The 25173-nt window shown below is 41.9% G+C and overlaps 1 protein-coding gene across 1 annotated transcript in view; it reads left to right on the top strand.

Annotated features, from left to right (window-relative positions):
- LOC122788613 (WD repeat containing planar cell polarity effector) overlaps positions 1 to 25173 on the top strand; it is a 2136001-nt gene that overhangs the window by 117685 nt on the left and 1993143 nt on the right. Inside the window, exons 4-5 of the mRNA XM_044055516.1 lie at positions 14605 to 14675; positions 18258 to 18317. Coding sequence (XP_043911451.1) covers positions 14605 to 14675; positions 18258 to 18317 — 131 coding nt within the window. The remainder of the gene's footprint in view (positions 1 to 14604; positions 14676 to 18257; positions 18318 to 25173) is intronic.

Raw genomic sequence — 25173 nt, 5'->3', positions numbered from 1 at the left:
TACCCTCCGTCAGGCTGCACCTCCTTAACAAAACTGGGCTTCAGTGTTCAATGTAAAAGGTAAGTTAAACATGACATTAAGTATTCTACTATATTATTCAAAAATGAAAAAAAAAATAGCTTCTCATCAGCCGCACTAGGCTTGATTGACTTCAGTGCTCTAAAAATATCTTCATTAGAGAGCACAGGCCATTCATCCTGTTGCCTGACAACAATTCTGTATATAAATGCATTTGTCTAGTAACCAAAAAACTTGTCAGTAAAGATGTTCACCAGTTTATCATGTTCAGTAGTAATGAAGTTACTTATTGAAATTGATGCTAGTTGTCTCATCATTCCCTTAGTGTCTGAGATGTTTAAATAATAGTAATAATAACACCTGTTTGTTAACCAGGTAGGCCCACTGGACACTGTCTCTATTCATGGGTGACCTGTGTCCAATGTCTAATTAAATAACTTGTTCAAGGTCACACAGTAGACAAACTAGGTCTGTCTGAAGGAATTAAAACCTTTACCACAGATACTGCAGCTTGCAACCTTAATCTCTGTGCCAACTGCCAGACTAAATAATGCCTCATTATTACTTCTTGTGTATAAATCTAATGCTAAGACTAGATTTAACCCATCTTGTCCTTTTTCTTAAAGTTATTCCAGCATTTAATATATTTTGTTTATATCACTAGAATTTTTTTAAATATCCTCCAAAGATGTTTCATTTTGTATATTAGTGTAGAACCCTCCGTCAGGCTGCACCTCCTTAACAAAACTGGGCTTCAGTGTTCAATGTAAAAGGTAAGATGTTATGTGATCCTATCTCGCCTACATTCTGACTGATGGGTTCAGAGCCGATCCCTCGGCTCCGACTCGGCAACTTATGCTATAGGCGAGGCCTCTAATTGGCTGAGCTATCTTTATCCCAGGATGCACCACCACTAATCCCCCAGATCTCGTTTGCCGCTTACAGAGCTTGGACATGGTCTCAACATTGGCTGGGCTAAGTACTATTTATTAGGCTTTTTTCCTGTCAGTATTTGCTTCATTTAAACCCAAAAGCTGTTTTAACGGCTATTCTCTGTGTCTGAGTGTTTTGTGGAATTTGGTTGAAATTTTCGTCTTTTTTCCTGTCAGAGAAGGTTCCCGTTTAAGTTAGAGGGGCCTTCCCCTGTGGTTACTACTACCTTAGTGGTTGTGTGTGGGTCAAGTACCCGTTTAAATTAGAGGGTCTTGACCCTCTTTTTCTCCCTTTCTCTTTCTCTTTGAACAATCTTGTGTGTAAAAAAAAAAATATATATATAAAAAGTTCTTTAGTTTAAGTATTCAACACTAATCTAGTGGCATATATATATATTTTTTGTTCTTGTGTGTCAAACCCTTTGTTGTTTAATCGTGGTTATCTGTTTTTTAGCCTGATTATGTCTAAAGAGCATAAACCCTCCGGGTTTAAAAAGTGCACGAGGTGTGGCTTCAAAATGTCCATAACGGACGACCACTCCTCGTGCGTCTATTGTCTAGGTGCTAAACATCTGCAAGAATCGTGCAGTGTATGCCATGCGTTTTCTTCTAGAGTCCTCCAGGAGAGGAAAAACAAATTAATCCTCAAAGGATTAATCAAGCCTTCCTTCGAGGAGGCTTTATCTTCCTCTTCGTCTCCTTCTAAAAAGAGGAAAGCGTCGGCTCCGACCAGTCAGTCGGAACCGACCGCTAAGAAAACTAAGCAGACTTCTCCATCGGCTCCACGGACTTTGGAGCCGAGGTCGGAACGGTCTGCCTCGATGCCTCCAGCCTCGACCCCTCTGGTTTCAGAGCCGAGGTCTGGGGCATCGAGGCGGGTCACCCTCATCGGCTCCACTGATATTGGAGCCGATAAGGGTCATCGGCTCAGACTCTTCCCCTCGGGCGAAGTCCTTATCGGCACCGAAAATTTCCTGAAAGTTTCCTCGGGCGATAATTGTTGAGTCATTTTGGAGCCGGTCCCGAGCCCTTGGAGCCGATGGAGAAATCGGTTCGGGCCCGATCGGTATCCTCGAGATCATCCAAGATGTCTGATTCGGACATCGACAGGGTGCTCCTTGACTCTTCCAGTCTCCAGTGTTCCAAAGATGGTTTCGGCTCCAGCCCACTTGGCCGGAGCCGATGGTCCCTACTGTATTTCCTCCTCCAACAGCCCGGCACCGTTGGAGCAGGTGCTAGTGGAACCAGTGGAGGTGTTAGGTCGGGCCCGACCCTTGCTCCGACTCCGGCTCTTGGGTCGGAGTTCAGTGCCGGACTTCTTCCTTCGGCCCTGGGAGGCTTGGGATTGATGCTTTCGGTCCCAAGTCTCCCTCTTGGTCTTGTCGGCGGCGGGAGTACCGTCACTGTCGGGGAGCCACGGAGGGGGGACCCTCCCAGGATTCTGGTGGTCCCGCCTTCAGGGCTATGAGGAGTGCTTTAGCCAAATCTTCTTTGGCTACCTCCACAGTTTCCCCAGCTCCTTCCCTACATTTGGAGACTGGGTCGTTGGCAGTCCCCTGTCCGTGAGCAGCGAAGCCCCTGGGCCTCAGGTTACCCCGCTGGGGTTTCTCCCTCCTGGAGGTCCTTCTGAAGCCTCTTCGGAAGAACCTCCCAGGAAGAGAACGTGCAAGAGGAAGCACGTTGACTCCCCTGACGAGTCTTTGACATCTGACACTGATCTCGATGATGCAGAGGGTCCCCCAAGTCGTCCTCGGATGATGTCTCCTTTGCAGACATCCTGGAAGCCCTGAAACAACGAGGCGGCTGGCAGTCCAAACCTCCCTCTGCTGATGAGTCTGTGTTCCTGAAGGCCTTCGGGGCTCAGCCTCAGCCTCCTGGGTGTCTCCGCCCTTGACGAGCTCTTGGATTTGATCTGTCGAAGGGCATGGGAACACCCAGACTCCGTGGAACCGGTGCCGCTCGTCCGAACAAATTTCTCTCGGCGCCCCGGATAGAGAGTTCCTTACGAAAGGTGTGGCTGTAGATGCTATGGTGGTGGCATCTGCTACCCAGCAAGATGTAGCAGAGGCTTCTCGTCCATCCATCCTCCTAATAAGGAGTCTAGGAGCATGGATCGATGCGGTAAGCGCACCTTAGTCCAGCGGCCTTTACACTGAGGTCTTTGAACTACCTGGCACTTTGAGATTTCAGAGGGATCTGATTAAGGAGCTATCCGATACCCTCTTGGGTAACCTGCCTGAGGAGCTGGCCCAGATGGTTGGATCTCAGCTGGCTACAATGTCGTCCATTTGAACTCGTCCATGAGGCTCATTTCAGATACGGCGAAGGGCGAGTAGAGCAGTACAGGCATTGCTCTCACGGAGACAAGCCTGGCTCCGCCTGTGTCATTCATGGGAGGCCTTTAAGTCTTCATTTGCCGACGCCGCCTTTGATGGGTCCTCCCTGTTTGGACCCAAGGTAAAAGACACACTTACCGGCTGTGAACAGGAGGTAAGACTCTGACTACCGTGGGGCACGATTTTCCACTCCCTTTGGCCTTATCCCAAGGCTAAAAGAGGAGGGAAAATGTGGTTCCGTAGATCGCAGAAGTCTTACCCCTCTCAGCAGGGAAGGTTCCCCTCCAGAGGCAGAGGAGGAAATTCATCGAAGACGCCCGTCCCAGAGGCGGCAGAGGCCCTCGCAACACTGGAGACTGCGAGTCCTTTCGTGGCTCTTCAGCTTTCATAGCCCCTGAGGGATTGCCCGGCTGTGCTGCTCCGGAGCCAGTCGGGGTCGTTCGAAGCACCTGAAGGCCTGGGAAGGGATCACTCAGGACCGATGGGTGCTTCTGATTATCGCCCGGAGGTTACTCCATCCCATTCTCTCGCCCCCTCCCCTCAGTCCAAAAATCCCGGACCGCCACCCAGTCAGCGGGATACCGCAGCCTCAGAAATTTCAAAGCTGCTGCAAAGAGTCATCCAGCGGTCCCGCAGACCAGATCGGATTAGGGACTTACTCAAGATTCTTTTTGGTGACAAAAAAGACCGGGGACTTGAGGCCCATTTTGGACCTAAGCATCCTAAACCATTCAGTCAGGAAGTCCAAGTTCCGAATGGTCACTCTACAAACCATTCTCCCATTGTTGGAGAAGGGTGTTTGGATGTGCTCCATAGATCTCAAGGACGCGTATTATCATATCAGAATACATCAAATGTCCAGGAGACATCTGCGCTTCAGCCTAGGAGGCAGTCATTTTCAGTTCCGTGCGCTGCCCTTTGGTCTCACCACAGCCCCCAGGGTGTTCACCAAATGCTTGGCAGTAGTGACTGCTCACCTGAGAAGTCTAGGATTCCAGGTGTTTCCGTACCTAGACGACTGGCTCCTAACTGCCACCTCCAAGCATCTACTTCTGCGGAGCCTACAAGCCACTATATCACTGGGCAACTCCCTTGGAATCACCTTCAATTGGCCAAAGTCTGTCTTGTGGCCATCTCAAAGAATAAGATTCATAGGGGTAGAGATAGATTCAAACCAGATGCGGGTCTATCTACCTACAGACAGAATTCAAACCATTCAAAATCAAGTTTGAGCCTTACTCCCCAGGTCCAAAGCCCCAGCCAGAATGGTCCTGCAGCTATTGGGATCCATGTCTGCCACGGTTCTGCTAGTTCCCTTGGCAAGGTTGCACATGAGAATCCTCCAGTGGCTTCTTTCAACTCAGTGGTCCTTTCAGGAACTCCCTCTCAATCACCTCATATGGATCACGCAATCTTGCAAACGGGACCTTCGCTGGTGGCTAGTGTCCTCCAATTTGGATCAGGGACGGCCCTTTGTTCTTCCTCCACCGGCGGCCACTTTGACCACGGACGCCTCCCAGATGGGGTGGGGGGGGAGCATTCCCTGGGCAGGTCAGTCCAAGGCAAATGGCACCCGGAAGAGACTCCTCTTCACATCAACATCCTAGAAATGAGGGCAGTACTCTTGTCCCTTCAAGCCCTTCACGATTATCTCCCTCAGGGCGTAATTGCTGTTCACTCAGACAACATGTCAGTGGTCTGGTACCTGAACAGACAGGGAGGGACCAGATCCTATCCTCTTTGCAGAGAAGCCATGAGAGTTTGGGAATGGGCAGTCTCGACCAAACGCTTCCTAGTGGCTACTCACATACCGGGCAAGTCCAATGTCATAGCCGACAGATTGAGCAGAACCATCCTCTCTCCTCACGAATGGTCTCTGAATATGACAGTTGCAAGGCAGATTTTTAGCGAATGGGGAGTTCCGTGTTGCGACCTCTGCGACTCCTCTGAATCTGAAGTGCAAAGAATTTTCTCCCTAACCCGGCTCGGGGAAGAGCCCCATGGACGCATTAGTCCATCCTTGGCCCACTGGCCTGCTTTATGCCTTCCCTCAGTTCCTCTCCTCCCCAGGGTGATTCAAAGGCATCTCTCTTAGGGAGCAGGATGATCTTAATTGCTCCTTACTGGCCTCGTCAAGTGTGGTTTCCCTATCTTCGGAAACATGCTCTGGAAGGTCCGTGGTTCCTGGACCAGGTCCCAGACCTACTGATTCATCAGTCGGGACTATTACACCAGTCCCTACACACCTTAAAATTGGCCTGGCTCCTCCTCTTCCGACAATAGTCAGGAGTCATACACTGGATCCAGATGTTGTACACATATTATCTTCAGCCCACAAGTCTGCTACAAAGAAACTGTATTCTAGCAAATGGAAAAGGTTTGCTATTTGGGCTCAACTCCGGGGCCTGGACCCCATTTCTACTCCCGTGGCAGAAGTACTAAAATTCCTGACCTCTCTTTTCAATCAAGGCTCTTCAGTTTCTACCATCAAAGTACAATTGGCAGCAATTTCTAATTTTCATGAATCCATAGACCCACCTTTAATGAGCAACAGATTGTGTAAGACCTTCTTGAAAGGTGCTGCTCTATTAAGACCTCCGATTTCTCATCCTGCACCTCCATGGGATCTCGATATAGTGTTGCGTGCCTTGACTTCTTTTCCCTTTGAACCGGCAGCTACCTGTGATGTAAAGTTTCTATCATGGAAGACAGCCTTTCTAGTGGCGATTACTTCAGCCAGAAGGGTTTCAGAGCTTCAAGCTTTGTCACTGAAACCCCGTGCTTGGTTTTCATACAGACAGAGTATCCCTCAGGCCAAATCCTTCTTTTGTTCCTAAAGTTTGTTCTACTTTATGCTTGCAACAATCGTTAGAGCTTCCAGTTTTTTTCCCAAAATACTCTAATAAAGCTGAGTTTATATTCCACACACTAGATGTCCACAGACAATTACGTTTTTATTTAGATAGGACCAAACAATCAAGGAAAACAGATCAGTTGTTTGTATCCTTTGCAGAAAACAAATTGGGCAACGCTGTCACAAAGGTCACTATTGCCAAATGGATCAGGGACTGTATCACTCAAGCTTATATTTATTCTAACAAAGAGCTTACCACCTCTGTCAAGGCTCATTCTACAAGGGCTATGGCTACTTCGGTAGCATTTCATTCTAAGCTTGCTATTGGTGACATTTGTGCTGCGGCTACATGGTCTTCCCCGCACACCTTCATTTCCCACTACAAATTAGATGTGGCATCTAGAGGACGAGCTTCATTTGGTTCCACAGTGCTCAGGAGTGTGTTCCAATGAGCCACCCGGGATTCAGGTGCTAGGGACGCTGTCCCATCAGTCAGAATGTAGGTGAGATAGGATCACATAACATCTTTTAGTTATGTACTCACCATAACTTCCGATGTTTGGGATCCATCTCGCCATTCCTAATAACCCACCCTCCTTCCCCCTTCCTTGGAGATCAGAGGATATCAGAATGTCCGAATCCTGTTGTTTCATCTTGAAACATCTAACAATGTTATATAAACAGTTGTGCATGTGTGCATGAATGCGGACAAACAAGATCTGGGGGATTAGTGGTGGTGCATCCTGGGATAAAGATAGCTCAGCCAATTAGAGGCCTCGCTCTATAGCATAAGCATGCCGAGTCGGAGCCGAGGGATCGGCTCCGAACCCATCAGTCAGAATGTAGGCGAGATGGATCCCAAACATCTGAAGTTATGGTGAGTACATAACTAAAAGTTAAACATGACATTAAGTATTCTACTATATTATTCAAAAATGAAAAAAAAAAATAGCTTCTCATCAGCCGCACTAGGCTTGATTGACTTCAGTGCTCTAAAAATATCTTCATTAGAGAGCACAGGCCATTCATCCTGTTGCCTGACAACAATTCTGTATATAAATGCATTTGTCTAGTAACCAAAAAACTTGTCAGTAAAGATGTTCACCAGTTTCTTATTTGAAACTGATGCTAGTTGTCTCATCATTCCCTTAGTGTCTGAGATGTTTAAATAATAGTAATAATAACACCTGTTTGTTAACCAGGTAGGCCCACTGGACACACAGTCTCTATTCATGGGTGACCTGTGTCCAATGTCTAATTAAATAACTTGTTCAAGGTCACACAGTAGACAAACTAGGTCTGTCTGAAGGAATTAAAACCTTTACCACAGATACTGCAGCTTGCAACATTAATCTCTGTGCCAACTGCCAGACTAAATAATGCCTCATTATTACTTCTTGTGTATAAATCTAATGCTAAGACTAGATTTAACCCATCTTGTCCTTTTTCTTAAAGTTATTCCAGCATTTAATATATTTTGTTTATATCACTAGAATTTTTTTAAATATCCTCCAAAGATGTTTCATTTTGTATATTAGTGTACAAGCCTTTCTGACCCCCATGATGAACCTTTCCTTCTTTGTTTCCTGATGTATTCATTGGGGACCTACTTTTCGATAAGTTGGTTAATGAAGTTGTAAAAAAACTCTCCCATCTGTCCTCAGTACCTTTACCTTCTATATCATTCCACCATCTCCATCATTTTAATTCAACATTAATGGCCTCAAAATTAGATTTAAAAAATTTCCTTTATAACATTGTAGATTGATTTACAAAGGTATTTGTAGCATAATCTCCCAAACAAAACACTGATGGTCAAAATTCCCCAGTTAAGGTTAAATACCATGAATTTGGACCTGTAATTTCTCATCTAGCTGGGCAGCTGCGATGGTGCAGTGTTTAGCGTTGCCGCCTCACAGCAAGAGGTTCTCCGGTTCGATCCTCGGCTGGGGTGCCTTCTGTGCGGAGTCTGCATGTCCTACTTGTGGTCGCGTGGGTTTCCTCCGGTGGCTCTGGTTTTCTCCCACATCCCAAAGACATGCTGTAGGTGGATTGGGCACTCTAAATTGGCCCTAGGTGTAAGTGTGTGCATGTGTGTGCCTTCTGTGGAAGGTTGGGTGCCGGGCTGGCAACTCGACACTGTAAAGACTCCACTGCCAATCATGAGCGGACAGGTGATCTGCTGTGGCAACCCCTAACCGGGAAAAGCCGAAAGAAGAAGAATTTCTCATCTAGCTGGACCACATTAAGAATATTATCCTGCCTTCTTGAGTCATGCACAGTCTGTGTATAATTATATTGGATATTGTCTTCTATGATATTGTTAATCATCAAGAACTTTGATGTTGGTATTCTCCAGTCCACATCTGTTGCATTTATGTCACTATGTGGCTATTGTTTCATATTTCCTGGAAAAACTACATTGAATGGATTGTCCTAGCATGATATCCATTCCCTAGCTTAAGTTTAGGCCTGATAATGGTGATAGCATAATCACAGCACAGTTGAGGGTCACAGTGTCAGTGGTAGACTCAGGTAATGTGGAGACCATATCCCCCACCAACTTGTGTGGACAAGGGTCATGTGCCATTTCAACTCACCACTTTGACCAAGGATGCCATAATGAAGCCAGCACATCAGCCCTGGGAGTGACCCCATCCCCAGTGGCAGAGTCACTTTTGGTTGCCACCAGCTCTACTGAGCATGTGGAGGATCTTTGGTGCCAGCATGATGGTGTGGAAACATACCGTGGGTATCATCCTCCTCCTGAAATGAGTGTCTGTATGGCTGCTAAGCTGACAGAAGAAGGACAAGTGGTGTTTGGAAGGACTGGAATATGAACAGTGGAGGGAGACAACATACAAGGAAGGGGGATAATTTGAGGTGGGCAGAGGTGAGTCCTCACAGCTGATGTTCTCCTCACTGCATCCTGCCTCAAGTGGCACACTAGACAATTTCAGGCAGCGGTGCAACTCTGATAGTTGTATGAGCATATTATTCAGGAGGCAACTGAAGGCAGCTGTCTGATGGTCCACAAACCTCACATAATCTCCTGTATCCCAAGCCTGACTCTCCACCAGGTGACATTAGTCATGTGGTTGTGGGTGTCCTGGAGGTTAGCTTGGTGGCCTCCTATGGTAGATTTCTAGAGAGATCTTTCTAGCAGAATTCACCGCAGGAAGTTTGATGCTTAAGGGAATGAGGTGGAACCCAACTTTTTGCAAGGAGTGAAAAGTGAACACCGGGTACCTTATGTGTTCATATAAAGTGGAGACCAAAGGGAAGACAGATTGAATGTGTACAGAAGATCTCCTGCATGTTGTACACAATTCCAAACTTCTGAAGATTTCTGGGAAACACACCCAGAGCCAGTCTGTGTCCTTCTGGTTACCAGAGAAAGACATGTAAAAATGGAGCTGGAAGAAGAGTCAAAGATCCATTTGAAAACCAAAGGAGACAGCCCTTTTATATTTTCACTTTTAAAGCTGGATGTTGGATTAGTGACCAAGCGCAACTGTGCTGGTGTTGAAAAGACTAGAGCATCCTGGACAGATAAGATAATGGCCAACAAGATCCAAACTGAAGTAGATATCAAAAAGAGTCACCAAGGCAAGGGAGCAGATGAAGATGAATGGGAGGACTGGTTGTTAATGAAATAATAATGTGAAGAAAATGAACATTACTAGTATTTATCAAAAGCATTACTGCTACAAAAGCTGCGCTGAATGAAGACGTTTTATCAAGCTTGACATGTCACTGTTGGATGAATAGAAAAATAAAGTGTTGCTGGCATTCTGGAAGCTGGAATCTTAATGAGACCTTCAAGACACTATTGTATCATGGTTTGCCTTCATATACCAATTCTATGGTACAGAAAAGTCAGCATTTTCATACAGCTATTTGCTCCATAACTAAGAAAGTTACAGGGCACTTTAGTGTAATATTTTCCTGGATGAAATATTATGATCCAATCATAATAAATAGCTGTATTTCATAGTTAGGAAAACTTTATTTGGTGGAAATACCTGGAGCATTTCTCCTCAGGCCTCTGTTGAAAATGGGCTGTGTCCCAGTCAGACTTTCCCAGTAAACAAATGTTAAATAAATACATAAAATATTTTGTTGTACCCTCTGGTAACATTAGCAGTAGGTCTCATAATGTTACCTGAATGGATTTGAAGGACCTGACCATCTACTTTTAATAGGGGAAATTACTGAGAACATGCTAAAATAATTTATTTCCTATCTCAACACTTTCTTTTTATTTTTCACTAGTTGTTGGTCAAAACAGAATAGTAACTTTTTTGATGTTACTTTAGAAGTTTTAATAAAGGGAGGCACTATCAAGTCCTGTATTTACTGGAAATCCACATTTAGTAACTCATATTTACCCAGAAGTAGTAGTCACCCTAAGTTTATTAAAGACAGCATCAATGCGGGCAAGCCTTCTGAACATCAAAGCTACTGATGATAAAGCTCATAGCAGGCCTGTCTTACATTTCTGTTATAGTACATCTCTTGACCATTTTTGCTTGTCTGCCATTGGATCCCCCCTTTCTTCCTTGTTCCAAGTTGAATAATTCTTGAAAAGGGCTCTACATATTAGACCTCCAAGGAAATAGGTGGCTCCATATGGAGATCTTAATTCTGTATAAGAAAAACTGATTATACCTCCATTAGAACCTGCAGCTACCTCTTCCTTTAGGTTTCTTACTTGGAAGGCTGTCTTAATTATTGCTTTGACTTTGGCTAGATAAGTGTCTTCTCAGCCCTTTTTGAATGTTCATAAAGAAAGGTTGACTCTCTAAACCAACCTTAATGTCATGCCTAAAGTTGTTTAACCATTTACCTTGAATCAGTCTATTTACCTCCTTATATTAATTTCTTGAACCTAAGAACAGAGGATAGAGAATTCTGCCTACCTTGGATAGCCATAAGCAATTCTGATACTAATTGGACAAGAAAAGAAGATTTCAGAATGTCAGACCAACTCTTTATTTCTTTTGAAGGTGTGAAAAAAAGGGGTTCTGGCATGTAACTTGTGAGACATTTGCCTGCGAGCTACAACACCGAAACCAGAAGGCTGTAGCACCTCTTCACTGTACAGCAGTACGGCTGAAAAGCCCAATCGTTGCAGCTTAAATCCCCTACAAAAAACCAAGCATATCTCAGTGATCCCTAAAGACAGCAACCTGGCATTATTGTAATAGGAACAGCCATGCTAGAAGAGTTATCACATGACCCTGCTAGCACGGTTGTCTCTGTTAGAATAATGCCTGGTTGCTGTCCTTCATTTCTTGTAGGGGATTTAAACTGCAGGGATTGTGCTTTTCAGCCGTACCGCTTTGCGGCGAAGCGGTGCTGCAGCCTTCTGGTTTCGACGTTGCAGCTCTCAGGGAAATGTCTTGTGAGCTACATGCCGGAACCCTTCAAAAAGACTGTTTCCAAGGAAAATACTTATAGGTGTCTCAGGCTATTCACGTCAGTTTTTTTTTTCATCATGGAAAAAAGTCCCCCCTCAGAAGGTCAAAGCTCATTCCACTAGTGCTGTCACTACTTCTGTGGCTGTTTGAAAAGGTGTGGACTGGAGACATTTTGGTCATCTGTGCACTTTCACTAAGCACTAAAACACTGACTCTTTTTCCAGAGCCAGAACAGAATTTTCTAGATCTGTTCTCCAGGGTCTTATGAACTCTGGTTCTGTTTCCTTCACCCTTACTTTCTAAGCCTAGACAATTGTTCCATATAGCTCTATGCTGCTGCAATAGTGATCTAATGATGAGCATAGTACACTTGTGTATGTAAACTTACCATTATAGTCCATGTTTAAATAGTTCACTGTTAATACTATCACTCTTCCTCCATCTTCCTTTAAATTGTTTTGTATCCCCATAGCATGGTTGTAATTCCTCTCACATTTGTTCCTTTTTATGTCATGACATTTTTCTACTTGATGTTTTTTCTAGAGTGGTAGGCTCCAGACTTCCTCCTTAAGAGAAGAAAGCTCTGAATTTTGGTGCCTGTACATTATTCTTATACCAGCATGCTCTTGTGCTTAAGTGGGTACAGAGTGCAACGAAGGCACACAAAACCTTGAGTATACAGGTTGAATGTCCAATATCTTAGGCAGGATATGTCCCATATGCTAAATCAGTAGTGGTTTATTTGAACATCTACAATTCTGTTAAATTTACTTACACTGCTGTACTGTTTTCTGCCTTCTCTGTAATTGTAAAATGTGATTTTTCAATGAAATGGTGTACATATCCAGGCAATGAAAAGCAATAACAAGGATGCTTAAAAATTTTTCCTGCGTCTGACTTCTGCAGCTGATTGTTGTGTGCTAATCAACTGATATCCCAGCACACAGTACTTGCACTAAAATGTCAGTTGCACAAAGAATGCATAAATAAAGGAATCAGAGATGGAAGCAGGACTATTCAACCCCAGACAGTTCGCCCCCGGACAGTTTGACCCCAATGCATTTCAATGTAATTTCATGTATTAATTTATATGCAATTTTTTTAGTGGACAGTTCGACCCCAGGCTATTCGACCCCAAACATATTCTAATATATACTTTATCATTATTCAATAATAACACTTTTTTTTGTATGGTTTTGTCTTTGTATTTCTGTTAATTTACTACCCGGAAGTTTGCAGCGCTAGCTAGCCTTCTTGTCTCATCTGTGTTAATTTCCTTATTACATCTGTCATTCTTGTTCCGGTCATTTTTTTAATAAGTCTTTTTCAGCTTTCTTTGGGGATTTTCTTTTTAACTGATGGACAAAACTTTTCTGCTGGTTAATTTGCTGTTTACAGGTGCGTTGTTTTTTCAGCTTACTCAAGGATTTATGATGTTTAAACTTTAGACCTGCACTGATGTATAACATTCTCTTTATGGAGTGTTCAGGGATAAGTTATGACTATATACTGTTTTTATTCATATGGCAAATTCTTTCCTCAGATATGGCATCTTTTAATATTAAGGTTTCTGCCTTAATGTTTTTATGCAGGATTCCTTGAGCTACCTGATCCGGTAGTATTCCTTAAGTACAGTAAATGTTCTGTCTTGAGCATGTTTGATGTGTTCGTTTTTGTCAGTTACATTTTTTTTTTTTTTTTGGCATAATGTACGTTCTAATGTAAACTTGTACAGTACATGTTTGTTAGCTATTCTGTACAATGTCACTTTTCCTTTTTTTTTCTGGTACTGATTAAACATTTTTGCAACGTGGAGTTTCAAAAATAACTCACTTGTCTATATCTTAGCACTGATTTTTGAATACTTCAGGTTATTTTTTTTTTTGGAAATGACTATCAGTGTAAGTTGTTCGTGATTGTATAAGTAAAGCAGCACACTCTCAGAAGCAAATTAATTTCCTGTGCTTTCCTTCTTGAGCAAGTTCTTTCGCAATGTGTACAGTACGACAGGTTGCAGTTTTCTGGGGTCGAATCGGTCGGGGTCAAAACGTCTGTACCCTCAGAAATACCACTTTTGCAAGGAGGCAAATTGTATGGCACCCCTCCCCCACATCGTCAGTGCATACTAAATCCAAGATCACTCAGCATTTGGGGTTAAGGAGAATACTTCATCACCCACAAAGTTCCCCTATCTCAGGAACAATATAGCAACAGTCTGATTAATCAAGTCTCTGTTTTTTTGTAGACTCCATAGCGTGTTTTCTTCTCAGTTTGCTGTGTGTTCTGTTGTTGTTGTTGTTATTCTTCTTTCGGCTTTTCCCGATTAGGGGTTGCCACAGCTGAACTCCGGTCCTCTAATGATTGGAAGTAGTTTTTTTTTTTTTTTTTTTTTTTTTACGGGTGCTGAGGTGACAGCTCAACGCCCAACCATCAACGAAGGCACGCCCATTCTAAGCATGTCTTTCGAATGCCCCTCGACCACGGGGAGGACATGCAGACTCCACACAGAAGGCGCTCCAGCCGAGAATCGAATGGGAAAACCTCTTGCTGTGAGGCAACAACGCTACCGCTTCACCACTGCGGCTTGACGCTGTGTGTATGCTTATAAAAAGTCACAAGGAATATACAGGGTAGGAGCTGAGCAACGTGCTGCTTTAATGAATTTTTGTTTTTCCAAAATAGGGAATCTGTGAAAAGGCGAAAATCATATTGCAGCCTGATATTTGATATTATATATACTCTTAGATTCAAGCCTACTTAGATCATATACTTAGAGAATGCACAATAAGAATGTATGAACTATGTGTGAACCTTGACCCAATTGTGGTGTTTTAATATGTTTAATGTATTTTCATTCCCAAACATGTTAGCTGTTAGTGGAATGTGGATTCAATTCATAAGTGGTCTTCTTTTCTCTTTGATGCTTGTAAAAGCAGTTAGTTAAAGAGTTAAACAAGTATAGCCAGAGCATTGTCCTTAATGAGAAAAGTTACTAAAAACATTTGTAAAAAAAATGTTTCTCTGAAATGATTGTTTGTTAGCTCGGGAAAACCCATGGACACTGAAGAACAAACGTCCAGAAAAGCTTCGGGATACACTCAAGGAACTTGAGGTACATTTGGAAGTTCTGAAAATAGTAATTGTTTTTCTGTGTTTGCTTAGCAGCTTTATTTATTTGTGTATGTATGTACATATGTATGTATTTATTTATTTGGTTGTTTGTTTATTTTGTGAAGGATCAAATATTGGATTGATATATTTCTATTTTTTCCAGGGCCCTGTTTAAAACAGTTGTATATGTATTTTAACCAATGATCTGATGTCTTTTTCATCCATTCCTTAACTGATGGCGGTTGGATCCCATTTTGACCACTATAGACTTTGGCTTCATAGCTTGAACTCCTCCCTTTACTTTTAATCCTCCTCTTTAGCTTGAATTATCTCATGTCTCGATTGCCGCTGCAGCAAGGATTCGGAGTTACTCAAGGTTCTTCTTGGTGCCAAAGAAAAACAAAGGCCTGAGACTTATCTTGGATCTCAGCAATTTGAATCAGTTCATCAGATGCCCGACGTTCCGAATGGTCACAATTCAGTCCATTCAACTGCTGTTGTATAAGGATGATTGGATGCGCTTGACAGATACTCAGGCTGCATACTATCCCATCAAAATAGACAGGCAAACTAGGAGATATTTACGCTTCCTGCTAGGAGGCAGTCATTACCATTTCAGGGCCCTGCCCTTTGGCCTCACCACAACCTCCTGGTGTTCACTAAGTGCATGGTAGTGGTCGCAGTTTGCTTGAGACAGCTGGGATTCCAAGGGTTTCCTTATCATGATGACTGGCTACTCTGTGCTCCCACCAAGCCTCTCCTCTTTCAAGCCAGGGACTACTTATTCTGATTGTCTTCAACTGTGCATCAGAGTGAGCTATGCCAAATCTCAGCTCTCCCTCACTCAAGTCCCGGAGTTTATTGGTGCTCATCTGGATATGGTGACACAGATTGCAAGCTTACCACAAACGAGATTAAATACTTTAAGGAGTCAAGCATCCCACATCTGCACTCTTCCCTGTTTGCCAGCAAGGATGGTATTGCAACTCTTGGATCTATGGCAGCTTCTATAACTCTACTAACTGTAGCAAAGCATTGTATGAGGGTACTGCAATGGATGCTTACTATGAACATCCAGCAGGTACAGCATGTATTCTCCATTGGAGGGGCTGTCTGTAAGATGTTAAACATTTGCAGGGAACACATCACCTGGTGGATCACCACAAAAGAAGTTTCTCAGGGCTGCCCTTTTATTCTTCTACCACCCAGAGAGACAGTGACTACAGATGACTCCCAACTGGGAAGGGGGAGGCATTACTTGGGAAGGATGGTCTAAGGCATTGGGTCTCATTTGGAGGTCATCCTTCCCTTCACACCAATGTCCTGGAAATGAGGGCAGTCCTATTAACATTGCAGGCATTTCAAGATGCTCTCCCTCCAAGGGTGGTTGCCATTCAGACAGACAATATGTCTATAGTCTAGTACATCAACAAGTAGGGGGAAACCTGATCCTACTATCCCCTATGTCAAGAGGCTTTGAGAGTTTGGCAATGGGCAATCTCTGGCCACTTGTGATTGGCAGTGCATATCCTGGATAAGTCAGTTTGCTAGCAGACAAACTGAGCAGGTCCATCTTCCTCCCTCACAAGTGGCCTCTCAACCTAGTGGTGACAGAAACTATTTTTCATCAGTGGGGCCAGTCGTGCTGCAATGTCTTCACTTCCCCTCTTAACTCCAAGTACAGCAGATACTTTGCCCTAATCCCTCCAGTGGGGACACACCGAAACACTCAGTAATTCATGATTGGCCCCTTGAGCTCTTGTATGCATTCTCTCTTACTCTAATTCCTAAATTTCTTCAAAAAGCATCTCACCGGAAGAGCAAAGTAATCCTCATTTTCCCATTTTGGCCTCAACATTTGTGGTTTACCTGCCTGTGGCCTTATCATCTACTACACCCCCTCACATTGGGTGTTGTCTCATCCATCAGAGGTAACTCATCTGGACATTCATATGATGGCTAGATAGTCCAGGCTTTCTTCCCAGGTTGAACACATCCTCATATTTTCTCAGAAGGATTCTACTAGGAAGGCGTATAAGAGCAAATGGAAAATATTCTTCCTTTGGGCTAACCAGAGAAAATTATATTCCTTTTCAGCACCTGTTCCAGCTATCCTAGACTTTCATGCTTCCATAGTCAACAGCAGAGCTACTTATTCTGCAATAAAGATCCAATTTGCAGCCATCTAGAATTTTCATGTCGGAGATAACCACTCATCCCTGGCATCATCTAGATTATGTAAAGCCTTTCTCAAAGGTATCTTCTTACTGCAACCCCCTATTAAGGATCCTTCTCCTCCATGGGATTTAGCAATACTTATTCAAGCTCTGTCTCAGCCACCCTTTGTACCAGCTGCCAAGGTGAACTTAAAGTTTTTGCCTTTGAAAACTATTTTACTGGTTGTGATCACATTGGCCAGGTGGGTGTCAGAACTCCAGGCTGTCTCTTCAAAGCCACCATATCTAATCTTTCATAAGGACAGGGTGTATCTCCATGCTAATTTTTCCTTTCTACCCAAGGTGGCTTCATAACCCACTATAAATCAGTCCATCAGCCTTACTGTTTTCTTTCCAAATTTTTCCAAGAAAGGAGAATGCATGCTGTACATAGACATTTTAGATTCTATCTCCACAGAACAAAAGGTTTCAGAAAATCAGAGCAGCTATTAGTTTCATTTTCCAGAGCCAGGTTGGGCCTCAAAGTTAACTTTGACCAAATGGCTCACTGATTGCATTTCTTTGTCTATAAGAAGAAAGGATTGACACTACATAAACCACCTAAGGCTCATTCCACCAGATCTGTTGTCACATCCTCCGGTTTTGTCCAGAAATTCCATAGATGACATTTGTGCAGCTGTCACTCGGTCAAATATTTCTACCTTTATTGGCCCAGTACAAATTTGATATCTTATCTAGAAATAGGGCAGCATTTGGCTCCACTCTACCCTGAAATATCCTTCCTCAAAAACCACACAGGGGTTTCTGTAGCTGAGGACTCTGTTCCATCTGTTGAGGAATGGGCGAAAAAGACAGCATCAGACACAGACGTTATGTACTCACCATAACAATACATCTGTGTTGTCTGTTTTCATACTTCTTCAAATTCCATCTCCCCAACACTCTTCCTACTTGGCAGATTTACTTTTGGTCTCCTAGTTCAACTTGAGGTTGGTTATTTTGCCTGCCTTCTGATGAACTCCAACCTTTCTCTTCCTTTAGTTGCAGTCTAACTAGATTATGATAGGTAATTGCATTGTATTATTATTCACTACTGTGTTATGAGACGCAATTATAGGCTGGATAGGGGGTAAACTCAATATATAAGGTAATTCAAGCTAAAGATGAGTGTTATGGGTAAGGGGAGAAGCTCGAGCTATGGAGCCAAAGTCTATAGGAGATGCCAAACTCAGATCAACCCCATCAGTTGAGGAAGGATGAAAACAGACAACACAGCTGCATCATTATGGTGCATACATAACTTTTGTTCAATCTACGTTGATTGGAAATAAGATATATATTTTGTGGTGTTTTATTTGCTGCTATTAACAATATGAAAAAAATGTCTTTCCCTTTTTACCTTTAAGGAGCTGTTGCAAAATAATCGGTGGGTGAAGACCAAATGGAAGAGCAAATATTTATGTCATGTAAGCAATTTTCATTCAGTGTTTAGTTAGGCCTACAAAAAATGACTTTCCAGTACTTTGAGTGATATCATGAGAATATTAAAACACACAACTGTTTAAGCATCTTTTCATTATGTTTTTAACAGAAATACTGTTGAAGGTATTGTGTGTCCTGTAAATATTGCAAAGTCAACAAAAAGTATTTCTGGCAGTTTTTCAGTGCTTCTTAAAGTGAATAGGAATATTACACTGTCATATGTCAGTCACAGTACTCATAAATGCATGAAGTGGTCAGATTTCACTGAAAGTGCCTTGTGTCATCTGTGTGTGTATGTGTGTAGCTACAAATATATATTTATTTATTTATTATTTATTTATTTGACATTTGTTAACTTGGTTGGTCCAAATGAGCCTGAGCCCATTTTCAGTGGAGACCCGAGGAGAAAAGCTTCAGTACATGACAACATTGTCAAATAATCATTTTAGAAAAAAATATCATAGCTGGAAGCATACATTGAAACATAAAATGAGATATATGATGATACATAGCCTGCAACATAGAATAAAACAAAAGATTGAAACATAAATTGATACATAGATTGTAGCATACATTGACACACAGATTGAAATATAGGTTGATACATCACATATTTGAGTGAGGCAGAGATACAAGATAGTGGAATAGTCAGGGGAGTTAGAACTGCAAAAACATTGCATTGATAGTAGTGAAGGGGAGTGGTTTATGTAGGATCCCGGCAGGAGCACATCCATGAGTTTGAAAGGGTGTCTTTTAGTTCTTTTTTGAAGCTATTAGTATGGGTAATACTTATTACACTGAAAGGGAGTTTGTTCCAGGCTTTAGATACTGAGTGTTTGTAGAGAAGTTTGCCACTGGTTTTATTGGGCTTGTATATATCCAGGAAATGTTGGTCAGAGCTTTGGAGTGAATGCTTTGGGGTGTAATAGGATACTAGAGAAGAGAGGGAGGGGCAGGCAGTGGGTTTGTTGAGGATGTTATGTGTAGTTGTGATGGTAGTAGTAGTTGGGAAATTCTAGCCATTCTAAGTTCTTAAGTGAAAAGCAGTGTTGAGAGGTCTAGGGTTGGTTCTTGCAATTTTGTTATAAGTTTATTCAAGCTTGGAGAGTAAAGTAGATTGTGCATTTGTTACTATTAGAGAGGCATAAAGTAGGCTGGGTAGAAGGTATGCCTGTGCTAGAGAAAGTTTAGAGTCTGTAGTAAGCAATTTTTTTATTCCTGTAAAGCAGACACAATTTTTGGTGTTTTTTTATATAATGCTGAACGTGGAGGTTGAATTTTAATTGATAGTCAATTATGGTACCAAGGATCCTTGTGTGGGATTCTACTTTAATGATCATGTTATTTAGTGATGAGATGGTAAAGGTAGATTTGGGGTGAGAAAGAGGTTTTGAAAGGATAAGAAGGAATTTAGGTTCATAGGTTCATAGGTTCATACTAGGCTATCTGCCCTAGGGCATTTATAAGCCTAGCCAGAATGTACCCATTTTAAATTTATTTTTAGTATACTGTGCCTATGTCTAACAATGACACAGAAGTGGATTTTTTTTTTATTTAGAATGAGCTGGTTTTCTGTAAGCCATCTTTCAATAGAAAGGAATTTGTTTTGGGTAAGTGTGTGAAGTTGAGTGAGATTGTCGGAAGAGGAGATTAGTATGGAGTCGTCTACATATTGAATAAGAGAGGAATGGCAGCAGGATGTGTGAAGGTTATTCGTAAATATGATGAATAGTAGAGGTCCAAGAATAGCGCCCTGGGGGACACCTGTTTGGATAGGTAGGAAAGGGGAGAAGGAGGTGTGCCATCTGACAGACTGCAGCCTGTTGGTAAGGTAGCTGGAGAACCATTCAAGAGTGGATGCTGAGATGCTTGAGGTCTGCTAGTTAGAATCTTGCAGTGTGAGACCATGTCAAAGGCTTTTGAGAGGTCTAAGAACAGACAAGAGACAAGCATGTTGTTGTCTTTAGCTTCAGCTGCAGTATGTGTGAAAGATATAGGGGCAGTATCAATACTGTGGTTTGGCCAAAAAAACATACTGGGCTGTTGTTAGACGGTTTTCTTGAATAAGAAGTTTGAGAAACTGAGTGTGTATGACTTTTTCAAGGATTTTTGAAAGTGAGGACAGAATGGCTATGGGCCTGAAACTGGAAGGGTCAGTGGAGTCTCCTCCTTTGTATAAAGGCATAGTATAGAATGATTTCCAGATATCAGGGATTATGGATTCTTTGATCGATCTATTGATTAGTATAGAAATTAGATAAACTATTAAGTCAGCAGCAAGCTTTTTTAGAAAGTGTGGGGGGGGAGTAAATTATCAGTTGAAGGAGAACATGGCTTTAGTTTATGGAGGAGTGATTTTATGTTAGAAGTGGGAACTGGCTTAAATGAAAAGGGGGTTATGTCAGTAGGTGGAGGGGGAAGGGGTTAAGGAGGTTGATGTTGGGGTCTATATGGGTTAGTTTGCAGATGGAGTCAATAAGTAGTAGTTGAACAGAGTGGTGGTTTCTTGTACAGAACTGTTTGGGAAGGGGGTTGGTGTTGTGGAATTTCCATGCTGGAGAATTTTGTTGATAGTACTCCAGAATTTTATGGGATTGGAGCGGTGGTTAGTTTGGTTCTTATGGTAAAAGTTTTTCTTGTCATTGTTAATTTGTTTTTTGGTGCAGTTTCTGAGTTTTTTGTACTTCTGAAGGTGTGTGTGGGGAGTTTGGATTTTAACCTGGATTTCCAAGCACCATCTCTTTTATGCATAAGAAAGCGAGTATCCTGTGAAAGCCATACAGCAAGGTTAGATTTTATACTAATTTTCCTTAGTGGTGCTAGGGAGTTGAGAATATCTAAAAAGATGTGGTTGAATTTTAGTACTGTCATTAAGGGGAAGGTGAAGGAGGCAGGACTAGTTGCTGTTTGAGAGTCTGTTAGTAAATGTAACAGAGTTAAAACTAGAGGGTTTATGGCAGTCTTTGTATAAGTAAGACCTGTGCAGTTGAACAGAGTGTCTGTGGATGTGGGTGGGCAAGTGGTCACTTATTGTATCAGGCAGAGGGCAGGGGTTGTGATAGAGGTTTGGATCTGTTGTCAGGATCCTGTCAAGGATAGAACTACAATTGGAATGTTTATTCACACATGTTGGGGTTGAGATTAGTTGAGAGAAACCATTAAGATTTATGCTGAGGTTTGGTGAGTCAGTAGTTAGTGTTTTCCAGTCTATATTAACATCACAGAGGATGATTGTTTCATAGGGTATGTTGTGTGAGATCCATGATAGGATGTGTTCAAGGATGGGGATGTTTTTACCTGGTGGGATAACACATTTGTTGTTGTTGTTTAAATAACAATTTAATATTAACAGTTCTGCAAGGTGAAAGTTTGGGAGTGGGGTAGATAAGGGGGAGAGGTTAAGTTGTTCAGAATAGAGAAAAGCAACACCTCCTCCTTTTTTGGGGATTCTATCCAGGCGGAAGATGTTATATCCGGGAGGTTAGATGTCATTATTAGAGATATGTGGTTTTAGCCAGGTTTCAGATATGGTTACGATATCTGGAATATGGTTGGCTATCCAAGAATGGACATCAGTGATTTTGTTAAGTATGCTTTGTATGTTCATAGAGAGGATGATTAGGTTTTTGGAGGTGGGTGAGGTGGGGGGTAGAAGGGGGTATAGAGGAAGGGGTGACAGATAGGGGTGAAGGGTGGTTGTGGCTGGGTGGAGAGGTATGGGGACCAAGATTGGGTGAATGTCTCCAGTGAACAGAAGAGTTTTGGCATGTAGGGTAAGTTGAGGAGAGTAGGGGCAATAGATGGCTTAGGTTTTGTGGGGAGTGAGGTGTGAAAAAGTATTTTGATTTTAAGGAGGTATGTGTAAGAGAAGTTGTATAATGAGGGTGAAATTGAAAATTAATGGGTTGTGTCATTACTACTAAGAGTATATGTGAGTGTGGGTGATTGTTTTAAGTATGATTGGTTAGTATGATATGTGGTTAAGGAAGAGAGAAGGAGAAGTAATGAAATAGGGAAATAAGAAACATGTTGGAATATATACATATGTATATACATGTGCGTGTACTTAATATAATCATGTATACTCATTCTTAAATAACTCAAATTACAATTTATTATACTGTAAGAGTAAACAGACATCCATATAAGAGTTGCTTTTAAATGTCTAGCTCTGCCTGAGTTTATCCTGAATTTCTGTTGTCCTTACTTACATAAAGTAACAAATGCATATATATCTGCCAGGAGCCTTTTAGAATTTTTCTAAATGTTAATCAGATTAGTTTATGGCCTTGTAATGCTCGTACAAAGTATATATTTTTGCAGTTTTATTTTTCTTTGGTTTGGGAGGGGAAGAACAATTAAATTAAAATGGGAAAAGGCTGAAATTGGATACCGACATCATGGTAGCATGGAATGTTGTATCATTCTACCAACATACTGGAATACTGCACAGCTGGTCAGTTTCTGTCAAATGTTGATGTGGTGGGAGGTTTGCATAATGGTTAAGGAGTTTACCTTACAGATGGAAGGTGCAGGGTTTGATTCTCACATGGGGTAATTTGCTAGGCTTAAAATGGCCCACAAGGGCAGTTAGCCTAGTACTAATCTATGAACCTGTCAATTATTAGATGATTGTTGCAGTTGCTTGAGCTATATCGGATGTATCCTGCAAGAAGTGAACCAGCCGGGTAGCTTCCTGAGACTTAGGGCACCTTTCTTGCCACTGTACAGTTTGAGTAGAACAATATAAACTGAGTGGCTAGGGTGCCAAAACATCAGTAATTTCATGCCATTGAAGTATGCTCTTCCCTGCAAGCTTCAGCTGATTGACAGTCAGCTAGTACTTCACCAAGGTTGGGCAGATAAATACCCCTTTGGGGAATCCCTTCTGCTTCTTTTTTTGTGGAAATAAAGTTCCCCTTTTCTGCCAAATATATCGACTAGAGGCTAGAACTGGTGTTTTTACTGGTCGTCACTAAGATGTTTATCTCATATCTTACATTTTTCAGGCCATGTTTCCCATTGGGAAATGCCTTTCAAATATTTAATATTTGTGAGAAAAGTGTTTGCTTTTTTGTCAAAACTTTTGGCTAGTGACTTGGACTTCTGGTTTTGAGGGTTGTCATTAAAACATTTCACTTCAAAGCTAATTTTTCCAGTCAGATTATTTTACCAACTCTAATGAACTCCTCTACCCACTTTGTCATTCACCTTGTTTGGAAGACAGATGGTCCCGAGTCCCTGTGGAAGATCCTATTACTGTTTAACATTTTTTGAGGAAAATTGTAACTTTTTTGTCAATAAATGTTGTTTGGAACTGGGATTAGTGTGTATGATGGTTGTCATTAAAAATATTTCACCTCAGAACTTAACTTTTCTGTCAAGAGGTAAGGCAGACTCTTCAAGTTCACTATTTTCAGTAGACAGATGTCCCTGTGTCCCTGTAGGGATTCCCTTATAATTATTAATTTTGTGTGAGGAAAATTGTACTTTTTTTTCAAAAAGTTTTGTTACGGACTAGGGATAGTGTATTTAATGCTTGTCACTAAATAATTTTATCTCATATTTTTCTGTCAAGTCTGATAAATTATATAAATTGCCTCAGTCCCACAAATTCCTTTGTTTCTAATCCCAGGTCAAACCCTACAGTTATTTCTCTGCCAAAATCAGTTTCTGCCAAACTCCTTAAGGCAACTAGACCCATTCCTTTCATAGGTTTGGGAAGAAAGTATACACTTTGTCCACCATAGCCTTCAGAATAGTGAATTGCCATTCTCATTTGTTTCAGATGACTTCCTTTGACAATATGAGAAAGTTAATTGCTGGCCTTCCTTCTTGAGAGTTTAAGGCATCTCTGAATTAGTTAGTATTCCCTGTGTCTCTGGTAGCCAAATATTCATTAAAATGTACTTATGATACTGCTGATGCTGTTTGCAGAACAACTGCCACTGAGTCAGTGATGAAAAGATTTGCCTGGCTACATTCACAGAATTTAACAGATGTCAAAGCTGAGATCCTGAATGTTTCCCACGGATAAAGAGGTGTTATTTTATCCTTCCTCTGCTGAGGTCCTTAAAAGGTTTGATGAAAGAAAAAAGTATTCAGAGGATTACCCATATTTTTCAACCCTCCTTGCCAAAATATAATAAGAGACATTTCTTCCTGTTTAGGTTCCTTTTTCAGCAAACAGAACAAGTATTCCCAGCAAGGCACAAGCAAACAACATTTCAAAAAGCAATAGCAGGGAGGTTCAAAGAAGCAACGATCCTCATAAAATGACAGAGAATCTAAGAAAACAGAATGACTATATGCCCCTTTGTGTAAGCTGCCTATAAAGGTTTCCCAAAGTATATGAGATAATTTCAGACACTTGGATTCTAAGAATCTTTCATAATGTCTGCAGCTGGCAGTGGAATTCCCCTCCTCCCTGTCAAATTGTTCCTCTTCCTCTTCATCCATCCTGTTCTCTCTTTCCTGTATCAGATGCTATCGCAATGGGTCATGAAACCTGCTCCCCCAGATCAAAGAAGGAAAGGATTTTATTTAAGAATCTTTTTGGTGCCAAAGAAAGAACTTGGAGACTTGTCCTAGACCTTCTTTTTCCTAAACCCTCACATCAAAGTCCCAAAGTTCAAAATGCGCTGTCTGTGGTCTGTGTTACCCCTCATTCCACATCTGTTTTCTAGTAATTGGTTTTAAAAGACGCTTCCACATACAATTTCCCAAAGATTTACAATGCTTTTTACATTTTTGTGTGTCTGGCTTACATTTTCAGTTTTCTGCGGTGCCTGTTGGTTTGTCAACAGCTAAGAGTGCTAACAAAGTAACTGGCTTCTGTAG

The sequence above is a fragment of the Protopterus annectens genome, chromosome 1.part2, assembly GCF_019279795.1.
Source record: "Protopterus annectens isolate FY-2018-M chromosome 1.part2, PAN1.0, whole genome shotgun sequence".
In the NCBI taxonomy this organism is placed as follows: Eukaryota; Metazoa; Chordata; order Ceratodontiformes; family Protopteridae; genus Protopterus; species Protopterus annectens.
The sequence above is the reverse complement of the archived record's forward strand: the minus strand, read 5'-3'. Positions and strand labels throughout refer to the sequence as shown.